The sequence below is a fragment of the Gymnodraco acuticeps genome, unplaced genomic scaffold, assembly GCF_902827175.1.
Source record: "Gymnodraco acuticeps unplaced genomic scaffold, fGymAcu1.1, whole genome shotgun sequence".
In the NCBI taxonomy this organism is placed as follows: Eukaryota; Metazoa; Chordata; class Actinopteri; order Perciformes; family Bathydraconidae; genus Gymnodraco; species Gymnodraco acuticeps.
The window spans coordinates 712,222-733,317 of record NW_022991920.1 but is presented as its reverse complement, the minus strand read 5'-3'; the positions used below and the strand labels follow the sequence as shown (position 1 = coordinate 733,317).

The window sequence follows — 21,096 nt, the reverse complement described above, 5'->3', positions numbered from 1 at the left end:
TACTTTTTTTTAATAATATACATTAATAGTTAAGTGATTTGACAAATTAAGATTGTTTCACCTTTTTTAGTGACACATTTCTACAATGGGTAATTATTGTAAACTGTAGTTTATTTGGATTTTTGGACAGAATAATCATTTTGAAGAGCAAGGACATGGGAAATGTGACAGGCGTTATATAGGAAAGAATAATCATTAGATGTAGACCTACATTTGCGTATACATTGTTTAAAATAAACAAAAATCTTTCAGGACACCATGCTTCTGCAGTTAGTGGATGTCAAGGTTAATCTATAACTGTGAGTACATTGAATTGTATTGTACATGAAGATGAATGAACACATAAAGAACAGACGGGTTTGTCGGGTTATTAAAACATAGGAACATAGGTTTTGCAATTTGAGTGTTTTCCAACCGAAATGATCAGCATTTTTGTTGTCCTGTGTTTCCTCTACAGTGTCATCTCTCATGAAGAGACGCGATGCTTGGTCTGGTTTTGAAAGCAGTGTCTGAACCAATCAGCATGTGGAATAAATCCCCGGCACTGTCCTCTCATTGGCTGCGTTCTGCTCCACAAGCAAAAAGGTATCCGTTTGTCTTTGTTGTTATATTTCAATGTCAGTGCAGAGTAACAGCAAGCAGAAGCAGCAGGAGAGGACTGAAGAAGAGGGGAGAATTCTGTCTGCTTGCTGCCGGCGTTTAATCCTCTCACATGAAGTCGTCTGAATCATTGCCATCCTGCAAAACAAAAAGGCAGCAAAACACAACTTAATGCGGTGAAAATGACACAAGCTGGAATCAGATATTTTTGTACATGGTCTCATAACTCTTTAAAACAAAGCTCGTCCATGAATGAAATACACATTTATTTATTTAAATGTATTATAAATATTAACAGCTTTATTTCTGTTGTTCACTTGACACCATGGGCGTAGGAAGCATCCTCAATGTGGGTGGGGCAATTTGACAGGGGGTGTGGGCGGGTGGTGGACTTCACCTCCTCTAGATCAGGGGTTCCCAACCTTTTTTTCCCAAGGGCCCCCCCAAATGACTCCTGTTGGAAGTCTAAATATGATATTTGGCCTCAAATCATCTGAGGCCTGGCGCCCCCCCTGCGATCTTTGGTGCCCCCCAGGTTGGGAACCACTGCTCTAGATGATTACCAAAGCGTTTGAGACCCACTACTTAGAAGTGAGCTATCTAAACCCTCAGAGAGTCCTTTACCTCACTGAGCTGTAGTTATCAGCCTCTCAGTCTGACAGGAGAGGACTCTCCCTCCACCTCTTTAATAACAGCGCCTTGGAGTGCTAGTGGAGCGCGCTCGTGAACTGTTAGCGCCGGAGCCTCGCAGCGTGGAAACTGTGGCGCGCATCATTTTACACAAAAAACGCAGCATGTGTACGACTCATGTGTACGGCTCTGAGAATCTGCCTTGGTACAAAGTAGCAGTGAAAACATGGGACGGAGTTTCATTGATTTGGGCATTCTCCCAATAAGCAAGTGGAATGGATTTGATAGTGAAGCACTGACACAGCGCTCTACCAAGAGGCCAGTGGATAGACCGATTCACGGACTTTCCGCATAGTAAAAGTGGGGGGGGTCTAAACTAATCATTTTTAAAAGGTGGGGGGGACTTGTCCCACCCTCATATAATGGCTGCGACGCCCATGCTTGACACTGATATCATATATATATCTGGAAGAAATTAAACACATTTTGACCCATTCATGAATATTCTAGATATTGAACAAATGCAGCAGATTCCCGATATGTTCGATTCATCTCTAAATATAATATACTCACCTCATTAGTCTGCATGTTTTCATCCACCAACAATGAAGTATAGTGCCTGGAGAGAGAAACCAACACTTAACAAATAAAAAATATATAAATGGAATTAAGTAAAGACTACAAAGTATATAATAGTACAGGTTTAATTTAGAAGTGTTTTGTGAGCGTGATCACAGTGTGCAAAAGGTTAACATCCAGGACCTTTAATCACTCGTCATTTCCTGTTTTCTAAGTCACGGATAACGACCATTAGTCATTTTTCCATCAGTGAATGTTAACCTGCACTGATTGAAGTACGTTTTTTTTGAAAGAATTTAATTAATATAAGCTGGATAGTGGACAGTAAAAACCACTTTCACTTTTGAATAATAGTGAGAAACCTTTTCACAATGCTAAGATTATTGTCTCTTTTGTGGACGTACTTGAGTTCGTCCATCTCTTTTCTCTTCCTCACGTCATCCTTCTCCTTCTTCCTCTCTTCCTGGATCTGAACTTTTTTCTCGTTCCTCTCCTCTCGGTCTCTCGACTCTTTCTCTGCCGCCAGGTCGGGGTATCGTTCGTCTTTAGTTCTCTCCAGGCGGTTTACGATCTCATTCACCTTCTTCTCCACCGCCACGAGCTTGACCTGTAAAACAACCGAACATCAAACTACTTCCATGGCCTGTAAGTGGGGGAAAGGGACTGTGATGTAGAAAAGGAATCCTTGTGGTAATGGGTTATATAAATAAGATATACTTGCTCAAAAACAGCTTAATGTCAGTGAAGATGGAGTCTTTTTTTTGTTTTAATATGACTGTTTACTGACCTCTTTCTGTCTGAAAAAGCCGATCTGTCCAACGTCCATTTCTCCGGTTTTCTTCAGGTTGGCCCACGGTGTGTAAACCACATTGATGTTGTTCATCTTACATCCTAAGTATACGTGGAAACATAATCAGGTGTCACTTCCAAAAACAGTAGATAACAGGCTATTACAGGATCATTTGTGAGGTTGTTGTTACGCCTGTCGCGATAATCAATAAATTGACTTATCGTACGATAAATTAAAATGGACTTGATAACTTTTCTGAGCTCGATAAATTGCCGTTTACATGCGTGTTTGTTTACATAAGGATGTGACCAGCTTTTTAGCCCGGCGCGCTATGGCTGCCGGGGGAAAAGATAATTAAGTCCAGAGTGTGTCCCTTATTGTACGCGGGCTCCGTCACATGCTGAGTCAGTCCATAGCTATCAAGAACACAAAACAGTTCTTTAGCCCCTCTGTCCTGGGGGTTGTCAACATGGATGTTAAAATCACCAACAATGACTAGACGGTCAAAGTCAATACACACTATAGACAGCAGTTCAGTAAAGTCATCAAAAAAGCTTGCACAGTATTTGGGTGGTCTATAGATATTTAGGAACAGAGCTCGAGAGGAGCATTTCAGCTGAAGGGCCACATATTCAAAAGAAGCAAAGTTCCCATAAGATGTTTTCCTGGGAGGGGTTGATTCGATAAGAACAGCTGCACTGTTATTTTGTTCAATCCAAGTTTCCGTTAAAGCATAAAATCGAGATTGTGCTCAGTGATAAAATCATTGATTAAAAACGTTTTTCCTGCCAAAGACCTTTTAATAAAGCTAGTTTAAGTTTGTTAAATACAGGTTTTTTGTGGCAAGCTGTGGCTGACATGGAGTCACTGCTACATTTGATAAACTCACACAAACGTTTGAGCGCTTCCTGTTTCTAAGCTGATTCACCGCTATTAATCTATTACCTATCAACATAGATATCGGCAAAGCTACTGGCAGGCAGGGCCCCGGCATGTCCTGGAAAGAGTTGAGAGTGCCATACGCCCTTGAGCCTGGACCCAGCACATATCAGTTAGAGTTTGCTGTGTTTTGTACACACACATTCTTATCAGGCTTCGGTGACCACAGATGGTGTCTTGAAGGGGGGGGGGGTGGTTGACATAGGCACGGTGATGAAGACCGGGGGAGATGGTGCGCGTCTCTGTGGACGTCGTTGAGGGGCGGGGGGTAAAGGACATGCTGCCAACCCTGCGTATCGCCTCAATGCGGTCATTGAACTCCAGGAAGGAATTGGTGCCATCCTGTATCTCCTTCATGTGTTCAGCGATCTCCAGGAGGGTGGGCGAGGGTGAGTAGAGAGAGCTGTGGGGTGAAGGAAGAGTATCCTCAGAGGTGATAGGGGGGGTGGAGACTCCTCCATTTGTCTCATAGGTTTCCCATAATCAAGACATTCCTCAGGCGGGTGCAGTGATACTTCTTCAAGGTTTTCTGAGCGATGTGTTGTGTCTTTCTCTTGTTTTGATTCCTCTTGCCGCTTGTCCTTGGCAGAGGGAACAGATTGATGACGCAGGCAGTTGAATATGTTAGAGATAAACTATTTCACTCCTGACTTATTCAGGCAAACTCCATCTGCCTTAAAAAGATGTCTGCGATCCCAGAAAAAGTTAAAGTTGTCAATAAAATGAACAGAATGGTCAGTACAGGCCGTTGAAAGCCAGGTGTTCAGTGCAAACAATCTGCTGAATCTCTCCACTCCTCTTCTGACTGGCAGTAGAGGGCCACTGATGAACACCTCTGCATTTAGAGAGCTGACAGTTTCCAACAGACATTTAAAGTCTTCTTTCAGCACTGATGTGCAGTACCACATTTTTCACAGTCGGATGTTCAGCAGGATCTTCTCAGCCAAGTCAGAGACCATATCAAACTGAGTACTTTGGTGTTGTTCTTATTACACAGACCTTTTACATCTCTTACAGCAGAGTCACCCACAATCAGTTTCAGGCCCAGTCGTTAGCTTTCCCTCTAGCCTTTTACTTTTGGAGTAGCTATTGGTCCTTACCCTGCTGTGTGAAGAGGACGGGTTATCCAGGTCATCAGATCTCCGGTTCTCTGTCAGCGGAGCGTATCTGTTCTGGATTGGCACACTCTGTGGTTTAGGAGGATTGTTTGTAGTTCTCCCTTTAGCAGCTGTTCACGGCTGTTTCCTAGTATGAATAGGGGTTGAAGAGGCGCTCTTCCTGGGTGATAACAATGCAGGCCAGCCGGTCGCATCACAGATTTCAGAGCGCTGGGCTCTCCCTGTTGTTCGTCCTCCCAAATCCCATGGAAATGATTTACTCTTAGGCTTTGCACCCAGAGTTCGAGGGAGGACTACCACTTGTAGATGTATTACCCGGTACGTCAGCCCTCCTGTTCCTTGGAATCCTTGTAGCTGCTAACTAGCTGTGAGTTAGCATGCCTTTGTCCATTCTTTTGCAGCACTGGTAAAGTGGTGTCATTCCAACCTAGTCCATTCACTTCCACGTTAAATTCCAACCGCTACATTTTCATTTCCAACACGGCCATCTTCTGTAGAAGTTTGTGGAAGTCATCTGTAGAGAACGGAGGCATGTTGCTGCTAACTAGCTAAATAGCATGCAGTACCAGGCTTTAGCTGTTACTAGGCCACGCTACTGTAAGACTGAGGCCGTCGTAAAAATATTGAAATATGGCTGAAACCCTCCATCTATTTACGAAGAGTAACTGTCCCAGTGATAAGTTAATGACCAGGAGCCGCTGCTCGAAGTTATCAGAAAAGAAAAATAGGAAAATCAGCATAAAAAGTAAGCAGAGGCAGGAGCAAGCAGAAAAGAAAAGCGTCTGCACTGTAAGAAAGCAGGAAGTAGTAGATCTTTAGGGATCAGCTCTGATGTTTCTCATGGCTGATACCTGAAGCCAATCATTCTACAAATTAAATTAAATCATTGGAAGCAGATCTTTACCTTGGATGCTGTTGTTTTTCACCAGCTGTGCACAGTCTATCAGCACCTCGGGGGGAATGTCATGTATCGTATGACCCTAGAAAAGACAGAGCAACCAGCAGTGCATACGTGTGCAAAAGGCATCGGTGTCCATAGACAAAGTATTTGGCGGATAGCTAAACCTGTTGAGAATCACCATGACTAACTTACAATTCAGTATTTCAGGTTGATTGTGTTGAATCTTTACCTGTGGCAGTCTCAGATAAACATGAGCCGAAGACAGTTTGTCCACATGAAACCTGGAGGTGGGAAAACAAGAATCAACAACACATCAATAACTTGTAATATTCCTATTGATATTTCTGTTAGTTGTGCTTTAATATGGTTTATAATGAGATATTAAATTACACTTTTTGCATAACAGTTAAACAAGCACTTAAAATACACTGAAGTCTCACCAGATGTCTTCAGGCCATCCGTATTTTATTAGATCCTCATCTGCAAAACCATATCAGCAAGTTAGAGGTGATCTGGATCCTTTGTGACCCATTACAATAACTAGCTCAACAAAAACAGGCATAGCATAAGACACACGTTACTATTAAGTAGCAATAAGGGGACCAAGTGTTTGAAAACGTGTGTGTGTGTGTTACTTATCATATTTACTTACTCTCATATTTGTCTTTTCCCATGTAGATTGTGTACTGAGGGTTCACCACTGAGAGAGAAATAACACACCGATAGTTACTGCATGAAATGTTGTTATATATGCGAGCACAAAACTCATAAAAGGCACAAACAAGAGTCACATTAAATGATAATTAAAGCTTTGTACTAGCTAGCATCGTTGCTAGCTCTGCTGTGGTTTTACTCACCGGCACTTGTGAAGTAAAACACCATCTTAGATCAATTAAAAAACTTGCCACTTAAATATGAATAGTGAGCGTTTATATTTTGAAAGCTAAAACAGCTAATTATGGACACAAGCAATCTGTTTCCCGACTGATCGTGGCTGCTGTCACTTTTCGCGTGCAGAAGTTGACCCGGGAAGTTGTTAGTACTAGACAGGAAGTATCCAATTAGTTTTCAAAATAAAAGCAGGACGTTCTTTAAATATGCCAATGTTGCAATTTTTAAGTTACCTATTGAACTTCTAAGTCATTCAAATTGCAAAAAAGCTGCCTTTCATAAATTAAATCCAGTTCCTCTCCTTCATCATAAAACCCTACTCCATTTCTAAACAGGTCTCTTTTACTTTGAAGGCAACGACCGGAAGTTTCTCCAGGTTTTTACTGCGGTAACTTCACTTCACTATCCGTTTCCGGTTTATCTGGTTACGGTTTTTTTAAGAGTGCCGCGCTGTTCAAAACACAGTTAAGAAACGCGGGGAGAAGAAGCAACAACGCAAACATTATACCGACATTTATTGCTTTCTCTATTGGGACATAAACGTTTTCGATAAGGTATTTAACTGGTGTTTTATGTAGCGTGTTTTGTGTTTAATACGTTGTTTGTTTCTCCTCTAAATGATGCATTAACGTAAAGTGACGTAAGCTTGTTACCATCAAACTGTCTAAAGTTTGACGGTATTTATGTATAATCTCTAACTCACAAGGAAACAAACAGGTTAAACTTGGTATACGTCGTCGTGTTAGCTTGTTTGTATATACGCAGTCATTTTTGTAGAAGCTAATCATCCCGCCAATTATCCACTCATCTGCACTTTAACTAACATGTCACGCTAAACTAACCTTAATGTGGAGCTTAATGCACATTTATGCACAAACACGATGAAATGATGTTGTCACGTCAAATGCAAATCAGTAATCAAAATCTATTAATAACCTCGGTGTAGTTACCGGGTTGTCCGACCTACATGCACCACACACTGCTTTCCCCCCTTTATTCAAGATAATATACACACAAGTCAGTGTACCATCAGGACATAGGTACATATACATATAAAGAAAATAGGGATTAAAAACGAAACATTTCAAGTAAAATATTTATCAATTACACATTTGGTTTTGCATGCTTTCTTATTTTCATAGGAAGTGAAAATGTAAAAAGTTGGGTTTAATTTCTTCTTGTGAATGTGACATTTTCCCACTTGCAGTGCCACTGAGAAGGTCACGCTTAACTTCAGCTTAAAGTGTGGCAATTTAACGTCAACACACAAAAATAACCCAAAGAGTTTATCTATTTGAACAGCTGCTAGTTTTGTGCATTGTTTACAGCAGCAAAGTGGATAATGCAACAACAGGTGGCATCAGTATAAAGCAAGATAGAAGTAGAAACAGACAAACTGGTTATTTACAGTTATCGCACATATTAAATACTTATATTGCATAGTTTGGTATTTGTAATGTGTAATTTGTTTCAGTTGAATTATACTTAAGGTTCAGGGTAATCAACTGTTTTCTCCAATAAATGGATGTTTTCAAAGTCAATGAATAATCGCATTTAATAATCGCAATTACAATTATTGACCCAAATAATCGAGATTATGATGTTTGCCATAATCGAGCAGCTCTAGTCGTGATATCACAAATATGTTACAGGGTAAATGTGTTTACCCCTTTTCTAGTTGTGTTGATAAAAAGAAAGCTGAAAGTTGTGCTATTTTATTTGACTCTAGATCGGCTAATCTTACACTGGGTGTGTGTGTAGGTGAGGTTTGTGAAGATGAAGACCACGAGGAAGAGGAATCTCGCCTCCCTGGACTCTGACAGCAGGTGAACACACTGGGTTTATGCAGTTTGCTATTTGGACCAACACTCTTGTATCATAACAACACTCAGCCCAAGTAACCGTAAACATTTATTAATATACTGGGTGTCCTTTTGTGCTCTATACATTTGTTTCACATATTTGAATTGTTTTTTGTCATTTTCCTTGTATAACCAACTACATGCTGCATTGATTTGAATCTAAAGAGAAGCCTTGTGAAAGCTGTTGTATATGTGGCCCTTCCTTGCTGTTTCTCTTCCATGACTCTGGCCGTTTCTTAATGTCGAGTGAAGCTGCTGCAGAGCCACTATTTCAAGTATACTACGTCATCGAGTGGCGCCGAAGGACTGTTTAAATGCATTCGGCGCCACTCGATGACGTAGTATACTTGAACTAGTGGCAGGTATACTCGACATTGAGAAACGGCCCCAGACTGACCTTCTTTTTCCTCAACTCCAGTCACCCGGCCAAGACTGCTGTGAGGCCGGATGTGTCCCCGATGACGAGGAGATCCACCAGGAAGACCCCTCAGTCTCCGAGGCCAGTCAGGCATCTGCCAAAGGCCGACTGTCCCTCTCCACAGAAATCCCCACGAAAAGCAGCAGGTAAGGGGGGAGGCATTGTTTAGTTATCTCCTGGGAGCAGGTGGGTCTGGTTGAAGTCTTAAACAAGGCGTTATAATAGTAGAATTAGTACCAGGGCTGCAACTTGTATATTTTCTATATAAACTTAACACAAAAAGTAAGGAAATGTGTGGTTGGTAGGTGATTTCTGTGTTGTAACAATGCTTTTTGGAAATAAATCTTATACCGTTGGAAAGCCTGTCTTCTTACCTTTTCTAATGGAGCCACATTTGTGAGGAACAAGCATTTGTGGGATGAGCAGCAGAGCTGAGTATGTGGGTTGCACCAATGAAAAATGTGACAATGCCAAACAGCAGCCAATCTCCGGTCTCGTTCGGCTGCCAGGAGATTTTTCACTTTCCTTACATTTTGATCTATATTTTCTATATTAATCGATCAATTGACTTTCTCCAAGACATTCTAGAAAATAGAGGCAAGCAGGAGACCTGAATTGCTCCTCTTTTCACATATCTATCATCTTTTCTAGGATCTCCTGCCAAATCACCTCGTAAATCTCCGTTCAAGCCTTCCATGATTACGAGCTCCTTCTATGGCCAGAAGAAGCCCCTCTATCTCACTCCACTGGAGAGGAAGGCGATAAAAGACTTGCCTTCGCGTCCTCTTCCTTCCCCTCCTTCCCCGGAGAAAAAGCAACCGCAGAAGAAGAGAATTGTTAAAGGAGGCGGCAAGCAGAAAAAAGTGGTGTTAGGATCTAGTAATGCTGGGAAGGCGTTTACCAAAAGCTACATGACTTCTCCAAGGAAGATCAAACTTCCCACACTCGGCAGCAGGTTTGTTTCCAAGTCAAAGTCCAGTAACACCTGCTGCAGCTTTCTGACACCTCGTGCAGTTAGTTGTAGGGATGGGGATCGTTAAGGTTTTAACGGTACTACTACTTTTATCGATCCGGTCTTTTAACGGTACTCTTATCGGTGCTTTTGGAGAGAAAAAATAATAAGGTAAACTAACAAAACAAATTGTGAACAAAATTAACATTGCTTATTATTTAAATAAAATAAATAATGTTTCACTTCAAAAGAAACAACAGTCTTTTAACAAATCATATTAAATACTCTGACAGAATAGCTGAAACTTTAACAAAAATAAATACCTCAGTTTCCTCTAATCATTAACCCATGTTTGTATCATGAAGTTAACTCCGTGTGTTGCTGCTAGCATACATAACACCTGACGTGGAAACGTTACTCGTGGATGGGGATAGAGAGCTGCTAGAAAGACGGTCGAACCCGGTGCATTTCTCCGTCTGGATGTGGAGCACTTTTGCTAAATGTTTAGACACATTGCTCGTGTTACCGCCCTTACGCTAAACTCTTATTGCACTTTAGGCAACGAGCATTGTCCGCATCGAGACGGGTAAAGTTTAACCACCTCGGAGCGCGTTCTCTCCGCCATCTCCTCCGTGTGTTGCTGCATGTAGCAGCTGTGTGTGTGTGTTGCCCCGCCCCCTCGCACACAGACGGGGGAGAGAGATCTCGTCTGGATTGGAAAGATCGAAAATACTCAAAATAATCATAGACGTCTTTTTAGAAATGTTAGAAACGGAGTTGGCGAAACTAAAACTGCAATACAATGTTTGTGTAGCAATAATACATATGACAGATGTTTTACATGTCTCCAGTACCGATAAAAAGACAGATAACGTCGGAGCTTAACGGTACCACGGTCTTTAATAATTCAGCCCCGGGGCTCGGTACCCATCCCTAGTTAGTTGGAAATCACAAGTGTAGTTTTAGTCATAATTTCCCTTTTTAATCTGTTTCGGCTTCATTTCTTTGAATAGGTTCTCTGCTGAACCGGCCTCCGCTACAACCAGCGCTCCCGTCAGCTTCCCTAAGCCAATAGAATTGAAGAAAGCGTTCACCATCACTTTCAGCAACCTGAAGCCCAAACCCAAGCTCTTTGTTGGAGCTGCTTTCTTCGGTACAGGGAAGAAACCCAAGTCCATGTACAAGAAATCTGAACCGAAGTCCAAGCCAGCTTCGGTCCCGGTGAAAAGCAAAGCTGTCCCGCTGCAGACAAAGACGGAGAAACCAAAGCCAGCTGCTCCGGTGATGAAGCAACAGAAACATCCTGAGGAGGTGAGAGCAGACCTTAGATCTGTTCACAGCGTTGTTTATTATGACAATAAGCGGTATTGTATTCCACTGTTGTCCACTTCTAGATAATTACATCTAGTTTTTAGATGCACAGCGACAAGCGAAACCTCCCAGACATGTATTGATCTGTACGGCAAAGTACGGTTTGGAAACTATCATTTCCTTTTGGAGGGCATGCGTAACACGGCATAACACCGGAGCCTCGCTGCGGGGAAACGTTGGCGCTGTTCCGAGTTTGTTCTAATCTGTCAACATGACGGACTGCTTTCAGATTTTTCCGTCATTGTTAAATAAAATATTCGGTTAACGCGACCACTGCTGTCCCGGCAACATCAGTACCAAGCGAGAGAGTTTTTTCCAGAGCAGGGGATTTTGTAAATGCCCAAACATCCCAGTTTATAAATACCTGGAAATGTGGACATTCTCATATTCCTAAAAACCTGTCTGACGATGCTGAGTGAGTGCCTAGTGAGTTTGAGTTACTTGAAAAACTAAAGTAAAACTTGATTTATTTGATTGCAGGGTCTGATTATTAAATGTCCTTGTTTATTTGTGAGATGCAGTGGCACAAAGAAAATGCCTACTTTGTTTGGTAGTACTATAGGTACAAACACACTGGTTTTCTTGTTCCAGTCTGTTACTGTCACTTTGTTTTTGACACTTTAAAATACTGCTATCCAACTAAAATGCTGTACAAATCAGATTTATTATTTAATAAAGAAACATTTTCCGAGTAAACAAATGTTTTATTGAAAAAAATTAAATAATAATAATTTTTTTCTTTATTATTCAATATCGCGATAAATACCGTACCGTGGACTTGTTATCGCGATATTACCGTACTGTGAGTTTTTGGTATCGTTACATCCCTAGTTAAGACACAAACATTTGTACATCAGTTTTTACAATGGTATTTCTACACATCTTCAGGAGCATATTGTCTCCAGCTGCTGTTAACTTATCGTGTTTCCTGCAGACGGCCGTCCCTCCGGTCACGACAGAAGACATCGAGCCGAGCGCCAAGCAGAGACCAAAGTTTGACCCGTTAGACTGGATGGACTGCTTTTCTGAAGAGCCTGAAACTCCAGAGCCATTCAGGTACTTTAGTAGTGGCACTAACATCACACCATTTGTGCATCATCGAATGTTTGGGTATCCTGTGACCAACTGAGTAACTAGACTACGGAGTGAGCAGACAATCATTGTTCTAGGTCTTCAAAATCCTTCATCTTCCTCCTGCAGCTCTCCTAAAATGCTGTTTGATGTGTATGGGATCACCAAGGAGCTGTCGATCGTGTTGTCAAGGACTCCAACAGCAAGTCCCGCTTCCACAGCCTCATCCCTCAGTGTTCAGGTACAGAAGAAAAATTGTAAATTAAATGTTGATTTGTCAATTTATTTTTCATGAACAAAAGCTCATTGTGTTCCAGGATGGAGGCTCTAAGCCCATTTTAGACCTGAGTGATATAAGTCCTGCTGCTAGCCCACCCAAAGGTACACACGCACACACACATACACACACTCATGCATACACACACTCTCACACACACACACAGTTGTTAAAAGTACCACAGTTCGATATATGTTGCTTTATTTTAAATATATAATTGTATTTTCTCCACAGATGCTGCAGGGGTGTATCCCATCTTTGGCTCTTCCTCCAAAAGGTGAGACGGTCTGTTTAGTCGTCAGTCGTGAAAAAAAGAGAGATTACTTTTGTGAGAAGAAGGGAAATTTGCACAGCATAAAACAAAGTTAAGCTTTGATGTTCTGGTGGATGTTCTTCCCACATGTTATAGATTTATCAGCCTTTTGATTTTTAAAAATTCACTTCGAATGTCAAACCCCTTAATTGCCGTGCATGTTGCATTAACCCACTACAATTCCAGTGCATCTTCTGTTATTGGTTGTCGTGCAGGTTAAGATATGCAGCCCTGCGGCCCCCGGTGTCCTGCAGCACCCCCTCCGCCCCGACAGCATTACTGAGTACTCCTGCAGTCAAAGAGCGACCTGTTCGCAGGAGGAAGGAGAAACAGGACGACGACCAGCTCATCATCGTACGTTTATGTTTACATCTTTAAGAGGAGGGGCACTTTTTAAATAGATCTGGCAGCTAGAGCTTGCACTAAATATCATCATCCCTAACAGAAACAAAGTACCATTCTTTCCATCCTTACTTGTATATTATGATTTTACAGACATTAAAATATTTTATAAAAACGTATTGTGGCAAGTTTATAGCAGCATTGACGTATTTCTTTTTGCAATGCCACCCATTCAACTGTCAGAAAGACATGCCCCAATGACTGTCATCAGTCCGAGCAAACTTAGAAGACTGATGGATTGAAGCCAGCATATTTTTCTTGGCTATTATTAAACATCTTAAGAGGATTTTAATGCAAACTACACTGTATTAAAGGTCCCATGTCATGGCCATTTCTACTGATCATAATTCCATTGTTGAGGTCTACTAGAATACATTTATATTGTGCAATTTTCCAAACTCACATTGGCTTCTCACAGCATCTCTGTATAGTATGTGTATTCACTCCCTGTCCTAAACGGCTTGTTGGAGCTCCTGTCACCCCCCCCCCTCCCTATGAGCCCAGTGGCCGACAGCGAGACACAGAGAAACCCAGCCCGAGCACACACACCCGCAGCCTGGCTGGGAGTTTTGTGTGTGCTCACACACCGACTCACAGCCTCGCCCCGTCCCGCCGTCTCAGGGAGGAGAAATCGGCGGAGCTGCAGCTGAGAAAAGATTGTGTGTGTGTGTGAGGAGCTCCACAGATTGGTCAATTTGGGTATGGGCACGTCACTGTACCCAGGAAGAAAACAAGAAATCTCCAACGAGGCGTTCTGGGGCAGCATAGACAGGTCTTCTCTGTGTTAGAGTTTTACTCGCTACAGGGTGTACTTTGAGGGTTTGTGACTCTGCAGACCGTTTACATGCAGAACAACCTTCATAACACACAAGGGGACGGGTGATAACCGGAAAAGCATGACTGTTTTGGACGTAATATGGTCGGTGTTTACATTAGCATCGCTAACACTCAGAGCTAACCTGTACTGGAGAGCATGTGTGTGAAGAAGCAGGAAATAGAAAGGAACTCACCTTGTGGTATAACCGGCAAGAGAGAAAGCCTTTGAGCTCCAAACTGTTTCAGAGAGAATCCTTGATAATCCATGATATGGCGTTTCATCACGGCAGCATTTAGTTTAGACAGTAGCTGCCGGGTCCCGCATGAGCTCAGACCCCTCTTTTTTATTTTTTAATCAATTTGTTTTTTATACCTTTATCCCCCAAATCAGCACTTTTGAAACAGGAAGTGAAACAGAGGGATATGAGGCATGGCTAGAATGGGTGATCTGTTTGGTATTTTGAGCAAAACACTTCATAGACATGTTTTTTATATATTTGTATATATCTGAAACCTATGCTATTGCCTACAAATAGCTTGATAGGTGACTTTTAAGTGTATTTTTCTTTTTGCGTGTTCACTCGATGTTTCTCTCCATGTCCCCGCTCAGGACGCAGGTCAGAAGCAGTTTGGAGCGACAACCTGCAGCTCCTGTGGGATGGTGTACAGCTTGGACAACCCGGAGGACAACTTCCAACACAACCAGTTCCACCAGCGCTTCCTCGAATCCATCAAATATGTGGTAAAAATGTCCATTAATCTCTGACTGAACTTTGACACCTAGCTATGCGCTGATGGCACATTGTCTTTTTTACAATTCTTTATTTAGAAGACAGTTGAAAACATTTCACCAGTTACAATGAAATATATTTGCAGTTACAGGGAGTAGTAAACCTTTGCAATAAGGGAACAGTAAACATTGAAACCCTCCCCTTCTCATCGTCCTCTGTTTTCCGATGTGCATCTTGTACAATGTTCACAAACTTTATACAATAACAAAAGGGATGTTTCGTAACAGAGGCATAATTGACATAGTGAGGGACAATCAAGTGGTTCTTTTAAACGCAATAGACCTGTAGTAGTCCTAATTAAACTGCTCTATGATCTGATGGGGACTACTTTCTTATCTTACTTTAACCTTTTACTGTCCCTTCAGTCTTTTCTCTTTTGTTGCCACTGTAATAGTTTATGTAGCTTGTTTTTAGGTTAAGTAGTTTGTTATTTTACCCACTTCTTCTGCCAAGACTGCTGGCATGACTTTGTGTTGTGTTTCAGGGCTGGAAGAAGGAGCGTGTCGTTGCAGAGTTCTGGGATGGAAAAATCATCCTTGTTATGCCAGGTGATCCCAAATACGCCATCAAAAAGGTTTGGAGTTCAACTTATTTCTCCACTTTAAGTCCGTAAACTCTCAGTTCAGCTGGCTACAAATCCAATCAGTCAAACATCTGACTGCTGGGAAATGGCACACTTGAAGCTGGTGGGAATGTTTTTACCTTTTTGTTGTGCAGACTTGTTTTTCCACTCGTTCTTCCTCACCATGTGTGTTTGTTTTCAGGCGGATGACGTTCGACATGTAGCGGATAGCGAGTTGGGTTTCCAGCAGCAGACTCTGAGCAGACCGACGCAGGCGAAGACGTACCTGTTCATCAACTCTGAGCGCATGGTGGTGGGCTGCCTCGTCGCCGAGCCCATCAGACGGGTAGGGCTGCAGGAGTGTGTGTGTGTGTTAATGTTAGCATGTGTGTGAAACGGGCCGAAAGACAAACAAACATATCTTAGTAAAAGCCTTGATTTGCAGCCATCATATTTGCAAATAATGCAGAGTTAAGTATAACAAGTTTGGAACAGGGTATTGTATATATTGATTGTTGTGCTTTTATATATGTATTAATGTGTCTGATTGTGTATATATAGGATATATATATATTAGGGCTGTGAAGTTAACGCGTTAATAACGCGTTAACGCAAAATAAAATTACCGCCACTAATTATTTTAACGCGATTAACGCATGTGTATTTTTTTTCCTCGGCCGCCCCGTAGTTTCAGAGCGCATTGAGTTTAAAATACCGTCTACAAGCTGATGCTGACAGCCCCGCTCCTGCTGCCCGCTTGTGGCAGACCACACTTCCACGCTCACCGGCAGGCACCGACTGGCTGTTGGGAGGACCGGGAGGGTGTGTGTATGTGTGGCACGAGCGAGCGAGAGAGAGACCTTACGTGCATTGTTGTTGTTAGCATCTGGTGCTAGCTAGCTGCGCTAACGGATACAAGGAGCTGTTTAAATGAAAACAGAGGAGCGACATTTCGCCACAACTGCGCCGAGCACTTGACTTTATGCAGGAAGCCAGACAGTGGGGCATTGCACGAACAGTCAGCACGGATAGTGCACGCAACATGATTGCAGCGTCCAGGCAGCTCCCGTTCGAGCATATGCCTTGAGTTGCACATTGCTCCAACGATCCATCACAGTGTCTCTACACTAGGGGTCGACCGATAATCGGCTTGGCTGATTATCTGGGCCGATATTCCGCATTTGACCGATTATCGGTATCGGCCTTTTTTTTAATCAAATTGCCGATAAAACTTTGGCTCTGATGCGGCCGTTTCTCTGGCTGCAGTCACCACATCCCTATCCCCTATGCTGAAGTTGCAAAAACACCACGATCTTATGATCCAATTCTATCAGTTACACAGGGACGCGGGAAGTCAGTCAGAGTTGGGGGTGCGTGCAGCGTCTCGCAGCGGAGTAACTGTGGTGCGGAGGGGTTGATATCATATCAGGTTGATATGTGAAGCTCATTAGCTAGCCAACATGTATCTAGCAAATGTTTAGCAAAATATTAGAAGTGAGGCTACTAGACTAACGTTAGGTCTACTGTGATAGCCTCACTTTTAATAGTTTGCAAAACATTAGCTAGCACTAGTGTTTTGCAGTTGCTAGCAGCTTATTGGGATTTTATGCTAGATAGACAGATCTAATAAATTAAGCATTATTGTTAGTTAAGCATGTCAGCCTGCAGCCCCACTTCTTGTCTCTCTCTCTAACTCATTGCAGATGACTGCACTAAAGAAAAGGGCACAGAGAGGAAACCAGTTGTAAGATGTTTAAAAGTTAATTAAACATAATATATGCTTAAATGCATTTCAAAGAAGTTGTGTTGAGTTGTGTCGGAGTTTGTGTTATTCGACATTTTGACACCAAGATTTTCTGATTTTACTGCAAATGTATATCGGTTCCAAATATCGGTTATCGGTCTCCTTGATTACTAATAATCGGTATCTGTATCGGCCTTGAAAAAGCCATATCGGTCGATCCCTACTCTACTCTATGCACACACACACACACACACACACACACACACACACACACACACACACACACACACACACACACACACACACACACACTGTATTGTATTATTGTATGAGAGAGGTTCCAGGTTGAATTGAGGTTCAGAGGTTGTTGTGTTTAATATTCATGAGGATATTTGTCATTGTTCAAATGATAATAAACATTTGCATAAAGCATATTTGTCCACTCATATGTTGATAAGAGTATTAAAAACTTGAAAAGGTACATTTAGAACAGATACAAAACTGTTGGATTAATCGCGATTAACTATGGACAATCATGCGATTAATCGTATTACATATTTTAATCGACTGACAGCCCTAATATATATATATATATATATATATATATATATATATTTGGGATTGTGGGAAACGGTATTTTGATCTCTGTCTGTACCCATGGTCTGTATACATACATGCATACAAATCAAATAATACAGGCATGTTATAAATCAGAATAACCTATTGCATTTCTGACCTTTTGCATCATTTTAATACTTTCACTGAGAACAAGTCCAATTCCCTTTGGTTAGTGACTTTTCAACCCTTTGCAGTTAATTGTTAGCCTAATTGCTCCTTGGTATGTCTCCTCAGGCGTACAGAGTGCTGGAGCAGCCGGAGCATCACAAAGACATGACGAAGGACGACTTCATGGAGCGACACCGCGCCTGGTGCTGCTCCACCGTCCCCGAGCAGGCTCTCTGTGGGATCAGCCGCATCTGGGTCTTCAGCCTGGCCCGACGACAGGGCATCGCCACACGCATGCTGGACACCGTCAGGTACAACACAAGTCTTAAAGGTCACCTATTATGCAAAATCCACTTGTTCATGTCTCTTCTACATCAACATGTGTCCCCTCTTCTCCATGTCTCTTCTACATCAACATGTGTCCCCTCTTCATCATGTCTCTTCTACATCAACATGTGTCCCCTCTTCATCATGTCTCTTCTACATCAACATGTGTCCCCTCTTCATCATGTCTCTTCTACATCAACATGTGTCCCCTCTTCTCCATGTCTCTTCTACATCAACATGTGTCCCCTCTTCATCATGTCTCTTCTACATCAACATGTGTCCCCCTCTTCTTCATGTCTCTTCTACATCAACATGTGTCCCCTCTTCTTCATGTCTCTTCTACATCAACATGTGTCCCCTCTGTGTAAAGAGATTCTGAAAGTTTCAGGAACAAAGATTCTCTCTCTTTTTGTCCTGATCCATTTATATTAGGGCTGTCAAACGATTACAAATTAATTAATCACCATTCGAACTATGTCCAAAATATGCCATTTCTTGATGTATATTGTTGTGGGAATGGAAAGATAAATGAAAGAAGGCGGATATATCCATTTAACATACAGTATGTATGTTTATTATAACATTGTTCTGTGTGTCAAAATGAAAGACAGCCCACACACCTATCAATCATCAAACCGTGGGGTCTTCATTACGTGTTGATTTCTATCAACATGTAATGTTGTATCGATAAGAGTATTAAAAACTTGAAAAATATTCCTCTAAGGTACATTTAGAACAGATAAAAAATGTGCGATTAACTATGGACAATCATGCGATTAATCGCGATAAAATATTTTAATCGACTGACAGCCCTAGAAATAACCTATTGTTTATAAATGTGTCTTTGTAGCCATTTCTAAAACCTTTAGTTCAGTTAACAAGTAAAAGTGAGTTGTTCAAAACATCAGGAGTTTACCACATGCTCGCTAATATTTCTCCTTTTTTAAATTAATGAAAAAAATATAGATACATTTAATTGATAACTGCTTGTTTAATTTGTGTAGCTCTGGTTATGATACAATTGTTGTTTTGAGGGTCAAAAATAAATGTTAAATGTCATTAATAAACCATCCTTACACAGATAATGCTGAATTTCGACATATGGACAACCTGACACTACTTTAAAAACATGGTTCTTCCCTTTTCCTTGTTTTCTTAAAGGAGCACCTTCGTGTACGGCAGCCATCTAACGAAGCAGGAGATCGCCTTCTCCGACCCGACACCTGACGGCAAACAGTTTGCTACAAAGTTCTCCAACACACCGACCTTCCTCGTTTACAACTTCATCTCATGAAGTAAAAAGCTTGAGGATGCATTACTGTTTTAACTCTCACGTTTCATTATAAGTATTGCTTATTAATACACCTTCCGGCAATCGTTAAATTGTCTTTCATATACAAAGCAATACTTGTTCAGGTTCTTATGTGGACTAGGCGTTAGATTGTATTGAAGAGTGTTTAAGCTTCAGATGTTTAGTTACGATACGTTCTGTGTTCAGGATTAAAGCAACACTTCACCCACAAAATCTTCATCTGTAGTCGCCCTACATCTGAAAGGTCTTTTCTGGCAAACCTCCACATTGAGTACAGAATTGGGTAAAGTAAATCAGGGCTGTGTTTTAATAGAAAAACGATGCAGTTTAATCAAAGGTTTTGGACCTAAAGTTACTATTTTTAAAATGCTCTTTTAGATATGAAACTGTCATTTTAAATCTGATAGTGTTGCTGCTAGACAGATGACATTTAATACATTCATCAATACTTTCTGGGTTATTTTTAGAGCATTTTGCCACAGTGGAGGCATGTGAGATGAACAAAGTGTGCTTGAAATATTCAGGAAAACATGGCGTTTTAATAATTCAAAGGACATTTAGTGGGTGAAGTATGTTAATGATGCGCCTGTTATCGCTCAGTATTTATATTCCGTTCTGCTGTTGAATGTTGTGTATATTAGTGTTTTGTATTCAGATGTTTATATTCTGCTTAATGAGCAGCTTGAAATGGGCAGGGACTGAAAATATTTTTCCATTTTTGTATCAAAGACACCAAGAGGCCTCCTTTATATACGTTTTTCCTTTTTTATGGTACTTCCAGTTGGACGTTTTTCTGAATATTTTTGGAAGGAACATATGTTAATAGACCTGTTTGAGATGTGGAGGCCATTCTACTTTGTAAATACATTAATAAACATATTGCCTAAAATTGTTTCTTGAACGTGTTTTTATACACTAACCAGGGTGTCCGCGGGGTATTCAAAAGTATTAAAAGTTGATAAATCAATTTAGTGGAAATTAAGCCTATTAAAAAGTATTAAACGGCATTTTCCAAGGTATTACATGTTGTAGCTTGTTTTCAATAAGTATATAAATGGTCCAAAGAGGTTGTATTCTACAGTCTGCCTGAATGTAATCATTGCGTAGGTGTGTAGTGTGATTCTGTGTAGTTTATTGATGGCATCCCGTTGGGTTTGACGTCATCTGAACAGGACATCGCGCGAAGGTCTGTTTACGCCGGTTGTTAAACAACATCGTTATGGGGAAATGCAAGTCTGCGTCCAAATTGTTGGAAGATAAGGAGGAAGGACAATCAATACTGTATATAGTCAATGTGAGGTAAAGTGTGTCGCCAAGGTAACCGGTTAAAACTCCAAGTGGCGATGAGGTCTTAAAATGTATGGAAAGGGTCTTAAAAAAGAAATGACTTGACCCTGACTAAACCTGACTAACAGTTCTCTTAAATCTGTTTTATAGAATTCTTCCTTTTAAAAAGTGTATCTGTGTGACTACAAACACAAATCTAGCTCGTTCCAGTCTTTGTGCTACGGTAGCTAGCTGCTGTAGCTTTATATTAACTGCAAACATGAACACTATAAGTCTTTAGAATAACCAACCCAGTCTCACGGCATTTCGTATTATAGTCACGAAATACATTTAATCTATTGATTCGTGTTTACTAACAAGATTTTCCCCTTTTTTTCGTGTCACAACGATTTTAAAAGCAATGTATTTCTATTGGTA

The 21,096-nt window shown here is 41.2% G+C and overlaps 2 protein-coding genes across 3 annotated transcripts; one reads left to right on the top strand and one right to left on the bottom strand.

Annotated features, from left to right (window-relative positions):
* Nucleotides 1-51: 51 nt before the first annotated feature.
* On the bottom strand, nt 52-6,597 carry ccdc25 (coiled-coil domain containing 25). The gene is made up of 9 exons (XM_034200174.1): nt 6,415-6,597; nt 6,210-6,257; nt 5,998-6,037; nt 5,787-5,838; nt 5,561-5,636; nt 2,597-2,700; nt 2,214-2,416; nt 1,804-1,849; nt 52-738 (listed from the first exon to the last, which is right to left on the bottom strand). The coding sequence occupies exons 1-9, from the start codon at nt 6,437-6,439 to the stop codon at nt 709-711; spliced, it is 624 nt and encodes a 207-aa protein (XP_034056065.1). The 5' UTR covers nt 6,440-6,597; the 3' UTR covers nt 52-708.
* Nucleotides 6,598-6,869: 272 nt separating this feature from the next.
* esco2 (establishment of sister chromatid cohesion N-acetyltransferase 2) lies at nt 6,870-20,281 on the top strand. 2 transcript variants are annotated; one of them, XM_034200172.1, is made up of 15 exons: nt 6,870-7,002; nt 8,210-8,274; nt 8,729-8,874; nt 9,380-9,683; nt 10,694-10,991; nt 11,986-12,107; nt 12,252-12,363; nt 12,440-12,503; nt 12,634-12,676; nt 12,928-13,066; nt 14,541-14,672; nt 15,206-15,295; nt 15,486-15,629; nt 17,880-18,064; nt 19,242-20,281. In XM_034200172.1, the coding sequence occupies exons 2-15, from the start codon at nt 8,225-8,227 to the stop codon at nt 19,372-19,374; spliced, it is 1,962 nt and encodes a 653-aa protein (XP_034056063.1). In that variant the 5' UTR covers nt 6,870-7,002; nt 8,210-8,224; the 3' UTR covers nt 19,375-20,281. The 2 variants fall into 2 exon arrangements, with proteins under 2 accessions (XP_034056063.1, XP_034056061.1); XM_034200170.1 differs by having other exon boundaries at nt 8,178-8,274.
* Nucleotides 20,282-21,096: the final 815 nt, after the last annotated feature.

What these genes read in the sequence shown, in the direction of transcription:
- ccdc25 (XM_034200174.1), bottom strand. Translation starts at nt 6,439, where the DNA reads ATGGTGTTTTACTTCACAAGTGCCG. An exon ending in GGGAAAAGACAAATATGAGA is followed by an intron (nt 6,038 to 6,209) that starts GTAAGTAAATAT and finishes ATGGTTTTGCAG; the next exon opens with ATGAGGATCTAATAAAATAC. An exon ending in GGATGGCCTGAAGACATCTG is followed by an intron (nt 5,839 to 5,997) that starts GTGAGACTTCAG and finishes TCCCACCTCCAG; the next exon opens with GTTTCATGTGGACAAACTGT.
- esco2 (XM_034200172.1), top strand. Translation starts at nt 8,225, where the DNA reads ATGAAGACCACGAGGAAGAGGAATCTCGCCTCCCTGGACTCTGACAGC. An exon ending in CCTCATCCCTCAGTGTTCAG is followed by an intron (nt 12,364 to 12,439) that starts GTACAGAAGAAA and finishes ATTGTGTTCCAG; the next exon opens with GATGGAGGCTCTAAGCCCAT. An exon ending in TGCTGCTAGCCCACCCAAAG is followed by an intron (nt 12,504 to 12,633) that starts GTACACACGCAC and finishes TTTTCTCCACAG; the next exon opens with ATGCTGCAGGGGTGTATCCC.